The sequence below is a fragment of the Oryzias latipes genome, chromosome 8 (genome assembly GCF_053564925.1).
Source record: "Oryzias latipes strain Hd-rR chromosome 8, Olatipes_Hd-rR_3.1".
NCBI classification, from domain to species: domain Eukaryota; kingdom Metazoa; phylum Chordata; class Actinopteri; order Beloniformes; family Adrianichthyidae; genus Oryzias; species Oryzias latipes.
The window spans coordinates 9,940,305-9,949,808 of NC_136244.1; the positions used below are offsets into that span (position 1 = coordinate 9,940,305).

Sequence of the window (9,504 nt, forward strand, 5' to 3'; positions counted from 1 at the left end):
TTCCTCTGTTCTTTGTCCACCACTACATTGTCTGGTTGGTTCGCCATTACCATCCTGTCAGTCTGGATCTGGAAGTCCCACAGGATATTTGACCTCTCATTCTCTACCACCTTCGGAAATGTTTCCCATTTTGACCTTGGGGTTTCCAGTCCATATTCTGCACACATGTTCCTGTATCTTATTCCAGCCACTTGATTGTGGCGCTCCATGTATGCTTTACCTGCCAGCATCTTACACCCTGCAGTTATGTGGTGGATTGTTTCAGGCACCTCTTTGAACAGCCTACACCTTGGGTCTTGTCTGGTGTGGTAGATCTGAGCCTCTATCGCTCTGGTGGTCAAGGCTTGTTCCTAAACTGCCAGGATGAGTGCTTCCGTGCTGTCCTGTAGGGCAGCCCTTTCTAGCGATTGGTAGGACTTCTTGATATCAGCCACTTCAGTTATGGTCCGGTGGTACATCCCATGCAGGGGTTTGTCCTCTCATGAGGATCTGTCCTCCACTACTGTATCCTCTGCTCTCCATTTTCTGAGACATTCACTGAGCACACTGTCAGTTGGGGCCTTGAGCTTAATGTACTCATGCATCTTGGATGTTTCATTCTGGATAGTGGCTTCTATGCTAGTCCTCGGCCTCCTTCCTTGTGGCTAGCATACAGTCTCAGGGTGCTGGATTTGGGATGGAACCCTCCATGCATGGTGAGGAGCTTTCGTGTCTTAACATCCGTTGTCTGTATCTATTCCTTTGGCCATCTTATTATTCCTGCAGGGTATCTGATAACTGGCAGCGTGTAGCTGTTTATTGCCCAGTTCTTATCCTTGCCATTGAGCTGGCTTCTCAGGACTTGCCTTAATCGTTGGAGGTATTTAGCTGTTGCAGCTTTCCTTGTTGCCTGCTCCAGGTTGCCATTTGCCTGCGGAATTCCAAGGTAATTGTAACTGTCCTCAATGTCTGCTATTGTTCCTTCTGGGAGTGAGACCCCTCCTGTGTGGACTACTTTGCCTCTCCTTGTCACCATCCGGCTGCATTTCTCGAGCCCGATTGACATCCCAATGTCAGTACAATAGATCCCGGTGGTGTGGATCAGGGAGTCAATGTCACGCTCTCTCTTAGCATATAGCTTTATGTCATCCATACAGAGGAGGTGACTGATGTTGGCCCCATTTCTGAGTCGGTATTCATAGCCAGTCTTGTTGATTATTTGGCTGAGGGGGTTCAGACCTTTGCAGAACAGCAGTGCATCACCTTGGTATATCCCACATTTGATGGACACTTGTGCAATTACCTTGCCATTGGCTTCAAGGGTGGTTTTCCACAGCTTCATTGAGTTTCCAAATACAGTCAACTACACCTTGTCAAAATGCTGAAAGAAAGATTGGGATACACGCATATGCACACATGCATGCGTCAACACACACACACACACTTAGACCAGCTCATTTTCATATTGTAGCTGGAAATAGATTATCTCTTACAGGTGTAAAATCTGTCAGCGTCCCATTGTTCTTTTTCAGTCTGCTTACTGACCCAGATAGATCAGATGTTTTATGTGAACCGACAGCCAGTTGGACCATTCCATTAGTCCCCCTACTAGGTCAGATCATGAAGCCATTCACAAATTAAAAAAGCTTGTCACAGACCACAAGTCATACGTCTAACACAACTAATAATAAATAGGGCAAGCAAAGTTAAACTGCAGGAGAACTGTCTGAAGTTGCATGAGTCGTTGATTGATTTTTGTATGACTCCTAGTTGGCAGCTTTTAATCCTGGGTTTGGACAGCATTTTTCTCAGCCTCTCTTCAATTCCACTGCCTACTTAAAACCATCAAACAATGGTCTGCAGCTCTTGCTTCTACTGGTGTGCCCACCTTTTGCTATGCCTTACAGACAGCACTAGGAAGTGCAGAAAAAGACTAAATATCTATATTTATTTTGGGAAAAACCCAGGCCGGATATAGGCATGGGCTAGAGGGGGGTTGTGCTCCCTCTAAATGCCATGACTGCCCCCCAACCGTAATAGGCCACAAAAATCTACAATTAACTAAAGAAATAAAAATCCCCCCCCCCCACACACACACACACACACGCACACACACGCACACACACCTAAACGTCCCCAAAAATATAAATAAATATGATACAATAAGAAAAAAAAACGTCTGGATGGACGGACAGATTGAAAACATATGAAGTAAAAAAATCCAGCCTCAGCAGGGCACAAGCCAGTGTCCTGCTTTTGCCTGTCCCAACCCTGGTAAATGCAGTGGGAAGTGTCAAGAAGAGCATTTAACATAAAACTTATGACATCAAAGAGTTCAAAGGAGAATAAAGATATATGGATAGATGAACTAATATGATGGTTTTCTATTCATTTTAGGGGCTTGGAGGGATATGACACCCCAAATTTCTAGCACACCCAAACTTGCCCCACACAGTGGCTGCTGCAATCCATTAATCTTATCTCCTCATAAACTGCATTTTAATTACACATATGTGCAAAACTTTATTGAAATGTAAGAAATGTTAAAAAACACTATTTGCAATAACACTGCAATTATACTGTTTCCATTAAATCATAGATGTGAATAAACACAAACCAACTATGACGATAAATCATTCAAAAACATGGAGACAGATATGACCAATACTTTGATTTACAGCAGATGAATTAAAATTTCTGCCACGGCACTAGTACTTATCATCATTCATCATCTATCAAACGAAACAGGCATGTAGGACCCTAGGGGTGCTTGAGCACCATCCCTTTTTGCCTCTTATGAAAAGTGCCCCTAGTGACCTCTGTTTTTTGTTGTTGTTTTTTTTTTTATATCACTAATTTTCTGTTAAAGATACAAGAAAAAAATGTGTCTACAAACCCCCCCGGTATTCTATTGAACCAATTTTCTTGTAACCCAGGGGTTCTTTTAGCTGCCGCTTTTGTCTTTGCGGCTCCGCTTGGACTCAGGTCCCTGACACTCTCTTTGAGAGAGTCAGGGGCAGCCAGGGACAGTGAGAGAAAATAGACTCCCACTGAGAACTGAAGACATGAGACAGTGAAGCAACTTGAACCTGTTAGTTATGATCTAACTAACTAGTTGCCGTCCACTGATTCAACGAGCTTTATTTATTAATAATATTTCAGAAAAACACTATATTAGTCAAGAGGTCACTCTTTACTTTTGTCAGATGTCTGAGCATGGTGCATCAAATCAACACAGAGCAGATCCTACAGGGACAGGAAGTTGGCTAAGTACAAAATAAGACAATGGGGGAATTTTCAAAATAAAAGAACAGAATTTTTTTGGTGAGTCTTAGCTTCCTCATTATAGGTCTGAAACTAAATCAATCTGTTTAATGTAACATTTTCTGATTAGAATTGCCTTCTTTAAACTCTGTATCATTCAGTTTCACAACCTTTTGTATTTAAATCTTTCTAATCACAACAAAATCCTGTGTCTAGAGGATCAGATGCAAATGAGAATTTAGCTGTGAATCCCAACATAGACCAAGAGTCACATTGGACATAACTGTCAGGAACTAAAGGTGTAGGAGCCAAAATGCAGGAAACTGGGCTTGGTTGCAGAAACATAAACATTTAATGAATAAACTTAAACAGGACAAAACCTGTGGAGAAACAAAAAGGGGATAAAGCAGATGATCTGACAAACAGAAAACTGAAAACCGGACACTTTAATACACCTACGAGACAGATATGAAGACAGCTGTGGATAATTAACATGAACCTTGAGTGACTGACAGGGGTTTTAATATGACCAAACTCACTACTGAAAGACCAAACTAAAATGCAGAATTCTCACAGCAACGCTATGATAATAATATAATGACATATTATCTATATTTTCATCATTCTAGGGATAACAGTTGTAGGATTTCTGTCTTTAAAATATTACCATCTGTATTAAACGTGATTCATGTTGATTATGCCTACAGCACAATGCCTAAATAAATAGCCTCCAGTGTTTTATTGTTATGATGAAGTGAATTAACTCATGCTGACAATAATCTCTTTATCTGAAAAATGACAATTGTATCACCTTCACCTACACAGGTCTCATAGCTGAGTAGTTATCTATTAGTAGTTTATTTTAAAATTTTACTTGACATCCGTTTCACTTAAAACAAAAAAAGAAAAGTGATTTTGTTGCCCTCTTCCGACTTTGAGCCCCTCCCCCTCTAAAATCCTGCGCACGTCTCTAAAAGGAGGCGTCTTATCCAGGCCAAGCAGGTGCAAGCTCCAGTAGCGGTTCTAGGCACGGGCCGTCCGGGCGGTGGCCTGGGGCGGAAAACTGAAGGGGGGCGGCACCGGCGGCTCAGCCCTTGTAAAATATTATATGCACCACTATTGGTTTACTTATGTCACAGTTTGTGAGTTTGTAACAGCCTGAACCTGGCCGCGCCGCCGCCCTCGCCCCGCAGCTGTGCGCTCTCCTGTCTTTGAGAAGTAGACACAAATGTGTGTGAAGAAGAAGGGAGGGGGCGCGGGGGGAGCACGGAGCGCCACCGCGTTTGCGCATGCCCAAAACCTGGCGGGCTCATCTTTCAGGGGAGGCGACGGTCGCGGGCTTGATGAAGAAAATAAAAGTAAAAACTGCGACTGCGCCGTCATGTAGCGAATCAGCGCCCCTGGCTATAGCTGCACGCGCTCCTGCTGGAAATGTGTGAAGAAAAGGGGGGGGGGGGCTGCGGGGAATCAGTTCAATTGTGGGACGCTTCCAAATTAAGTGGCTAGGTGGGGACAAGGGCGGGGGTTTGAATCTACTTCATAAAACCTTTTTATAAGTCAGTCATAAGGTGACATTCTATAACCTACACTTTAATAAAGGTATAGAAAATATATTCTGCTTTTTTTGGGTTAATTTTGTGTTAAATGCCCAAATGAAAAAATGGCAACACAAAACAATGCTGTCACTAAGGTGACAGTTGGTTCAGTCGACGGACTTGATGTCTTCTTCGTGACGTGAGGACATTTATGCCAAACAAACGCCAAAAACATCTAAAATATGGAGAAAAAAAGGTCAAAGCCATCTGGTGCCCAATTTAGAAAGAAAAGAAAAGAAGAAGAAGAGGAGAAAAGAGATAAAGAAAAGGGTAAGTCCTCACAGCTTGATGCATGTCTTTTCTAAATTCTAATGCTACCTGCCCTACAACAACGTTGCCGATGAAAACTTTATTTTGGTCGATGACCAACACTGAAGTAGGCCCAAATGTTGCAAATAGCGTCATTTTTTTTTTTAGATTTTATTCTTAAAAATTTGCTCTGCCTTAACTTGTAACATTAGTTATGATTCATGTGTCTGTCTGCTCTGCTGTAACACAAAGGTTGTGTTGTGTTTTGCTGTTGTATACTAGTTCATAATGTTAAAAAAGCTGTGATGGTTACACAGCATGCTGCTGCTGCCAAAAGATGCTAATGGGGCAAATAATTTGAGATTGGTCTTAAATTTAATAATCGTTTGTGGCAGCCTAAACGTTTTCCCAATGTTTTTTTGACATTTAACTGGGGATTTAGGGGTTAATTTTGAGCCTGCATATGAAGTTTATTTTTTATTTGTTTTACAAATATGGGGTTATATTTTTAGCCAATAGAATTTCCATAAATCTGTAGGTAGTTTTAAAAATGAATATTTACCATTTACTGCAAATCTATGGGGACAAAACATAATTCAACAGGTCATAACTAAAAATTTTCCAATCAAAGGATTGAAGACGGAAAACATGAGCTAATTTTTCTTCTCTGAAGTAGAGATCGATATAGAACATGACAATTTAAATTTCCAATTCATAAATGTTTTTAAAATATTTATTTTATATTATTTATTTAATATTGATTTAATATTTCTTAGCTAACTGTATTTTTGCATTGCTTATGGTCTTTTATTTTTTGTGTTCTGATAACTATTATAATGCTGTTCAGAATTCTGACATCTTTTGTATCCACTTCTTAATTTCAATGACAATATAACATGTCAGTTGACAAAGACAAACAAAGTTCTGTTGTGACTATGGGGGTGGGGGGTGGGGGGGGGGGGGGGCGCCTGGGGAGGGTCTCGCCCAGGGAGTAATTCAGGGTAGAACCGCCACTGGCAAGCTCCTTACACGTGTGAGCAGCTACAGATGAAAGGATTTTTGGAAATTTTGGTTGGTGAATTTACAAAGGAGCTGTGGATCCAACAAGTCCGCATGACACACTCAACTTTTGATGTGTGATGCTGTAAGGTCTCTTGTGGCGCCCGCTGTGCAGTGCCAAGGCAGCCGGTTCCTCCTACCAAGAAGCTCATTGCCACCTAGTTGTTGGTCACGTGACTCATTTAATTTGAAAAGTGTTTTCATTGCAGTTTTACGAAATATGTCAATTTCAGTACGCCTCAAAAACCACCTCCTTAAGGCCTGTTCACACCGGGACGAATTTCGCCGGCGATTTTCGCCGACGTTTAACGCCTCGTGACTAAACAAAGGGCCCCAATGAGAGTGTGCACACCGACGCGAAAAAACGCCAGGCGTTAAAGCGTCAAAAAAAAAAAACGCCTCGGGTTCGTTTTTTTTTTTTTTCGACGCGTCGCGTCGAAATCTACTCGACCAATGAGAACGGCGCTTTTGCTCACGTGTCTGAAGTTACAGTAAAACACAACTTGGGGGCGCTCAAACAAAACTGCCTTGCTGAGCACACATACCAGCGAAGAAGATAGACGCCAAGTAGCGTCTACACAGCCGCGAAGCAATAATGACGGACATTCTAAAACATCCCCGAACCAAGCACCAGTTGGAGCTACTGGTGCTTGAAATATTCATGTTTTCTTTGTTTGATTCTGACAAGCGTGTAAATACTTGCTCTCTTCTTCTGAGTGAAAAGCGACTTTAAGAAGCGTAAAGTTGCGCAGCGCCACCTTGTGTACAGGAGTATTTCGGTTTTACATTAAGCGCCATCTAATGTCAGGGAATGAAATTGCATGTTCACTCCACTCATCGTCAGCGAAAATCGCCTGGGTGTGAACACAAAAAACGTGGCGAAAAACGCTGGCGAATAACGCCTGGCGAATATTCGTCCCGGTGTGTACGGGCCTTTACGCGAGTTTTTTCGAGATAGTCTATTTGGCGAATTTATTATCGCAAATACAATTTGCAATTTCCTAGTCAATGAAAAAGCAGCTGATGCTGCTTTAGTGAGGGCTAATCCCTTTGTTTAATATGCGTATTCAGTTTGTCACTGTATAAAACTAAATAACACATTCCCAGCATGCATGTCTGCTGCTCACCAGATGAAGTCGGTGCAGTGGCTGCAGAAGGTGGGCTGCTTGAAGAAGCGCGGAATGAACTTGTGGTCCTTGACTTCGTGGACGTTCTTCTGGCGGAGCGCTCCCTGCCGAGCGAAGCCCCGCATGGGCTGCCGGGGTCCGTCTTCCCCGTCACTGTTTGCCGCCGCCGAGTCTGCCATTCTCCGAGCGTCTTAGTTAATGTTTGAAGCGAACGGATGATCACCGCAAGTTGTTGCAGCAAAAAGGGAGGAAATTGTGCGTCTTCTTCCTGTAATTTATTATTCTTATTTAAGTGTTACTTCAGATGTTACGCTGGCCAGAAGCGGAGTTAAGTGCTGCTGCAGTCGCACTGGCTCCCCTCCCTCTGCTTCCTCCTTTTCTTCTCAAAGCGTCGACGGCTAGTGAGAGAGAGAGACGCTCAAACTCATTAGTGTCTCTCTTTCTTTGATAGGAAACGTCTTAACGCCAGTTAACATTTCACCCTGACATAGTTGCAGAAAACGAAAAAAAAAGAACGAAACAAAGTTGCAGGAAAAACTTGTTAAATTTGGTTAGTGTATGTCAAAAAACACTTGCCGAATAACTGTGTGAATACATGTGGGAACACGTTTGGATGTATACACACCATTAGTCACTCCTTACAAAGGGTCAGTGTGAGCCGTGAGGTTGATGGCTGGTGAGGTATGGAAGCATTTGTGTAGCATAATTAAAAATAAAAGTCAAAACCAGTGTAGCCTGGCAAAATGAAGCCCGCACAGGAGACAAAACTGTCTTTGGGTTCTTTATTACGGACCCTGCCGGGTGCCAGTGGTTATAAAGGGGAAAAAATCTGATAAACTGTGCGCACAGATTACTAAAGCGTGCGCACGGATTACTAAAGGGATTAGTAAACCGTGAGCACCATTTAGTAAACCGTGAGCACTATTTAGTAAACCGTGCGCACGCTTTAGTAATCTGTGTGCACAGTTTACTAACTGGTGCGCACGGATTAATCAATTATGCTCGTACTGTTGCGCAATCGTGGTGCATGCACATTCATCGCATGTGCATGCCTCTAAGCAGAGCAAATGGACTCCTAGCTTCATGTTTGCAGGGATGTGAAGGTGCTTTGGTACAGTGTGCGCAACGAAGGAGACTTCCGACTGCAGTCCGTCATCATTAGTCCCTTCTTGTGTTCGGTGGTCTACGACTAATGATGACGTCACACCATCTGATTGGCTGTACGTTTCTCCGATGACGTCTACGGTAGTGATTGGTCTGGATAGTTCATTGAGGAAGAGAAATCTTCATGTAAACAATGCTAAGCTCCGATAGACACAGGGACATGACCATTTAAACATGCTTTTATTATTATGATTATTACTAAGTGCATGTTCGCTTATAGTTTTTTTAAATCCGTGCGCCCAGGGCTTTTTTTGGCTGAACTGACACGGAAGAAGGTTTAGGATTAAGTTAATAGGTTAATACAACATACATGCTAACAACATTTGACGTGCTAATGAGCGATTTAGCCGTGGATCGACTTAAACTGGTGTAACCATCAGCCTTAATTTTGTCTGGACCTGAATGGTAACACAAATTCACATGATTGTGTTCACGGTTTGTCAGGACTGGTCCCCCAAAAGCCTCCTCCGCCCTTCCTCGGTCTGGAGATAGTACAAATCTCCCGGGGGACACGGTTCTGGAGTCGGCGCAGCAGAACAGGGAAACGGAGTGTGGTCTGAAGTTTCCTACGTTGCGCACACTGTACCAAAGCACCCTCACATCCCTGCAAACACGAAGCTAAGAGTTTATCTTCTATGCTCACTTTGTATGCGCGCACGATTGCGTAACAGTAGGAGCATAATTGATTAATCCGTGCGCACCATTTAGTAATCGGTGCGCACGCTTTAGTAATCTGTGCGCACAGTTTACTAAATGGTGTGCACGGTTTACTAATCCATGCGCACAATTTAGTATTCCGTGAGCACAGTTTATCAGATTTTTTTTATTTTTAACCACTGGCACCCGGCGGGCTCCGTACTTTATTCCAAAACAAAAATGTAACTCAGGATTTCAGATTTAAAAAAAAGTTAATCAGGAGGAAAAAATAAATAAAACAAACTGTGAATCTATTATGTCATCTGGATTTTTCTTTTAGCCAGTAACTTTCCGATCTTCCAATACCACGAAAGAAACAAGTGCAAACAAAACAAAAAGAGAAAAAGATCAAATTAAAGGAAAAAAGTAAC

The 9,504-nt window shown here is 42.5% G+C and overlaps 1 protein-coding gene across 2 annotated transcripts in view; it reads right to left on the reverse strand.

Annotated features, from left to right (window-relative positions):
* The window catches only part of prkcbb (protein kinase C, beta b), a 306,409-nt gene extending 298,486 nt beyond the window's left edge, over positions 1–7,923 (reverse strand). For both annotated transcript variants that reach the window (XM_023957697.2, XM_023957696.2), the window contains exon 1: positions 7,274–7,923. In XM_023957697.2, the coding sequence (XP_023813465.1) occupies positions 7,274–7,452 (179 nt within the window). In that variant the 5' untranslated portion in view covers positions 7,453–7,923. The remainder of the gene's footprint in view (positions 1–7,273) is intronic.
* Positions 7,924–9,504: the final 1,581 nt, after the last annotated feature.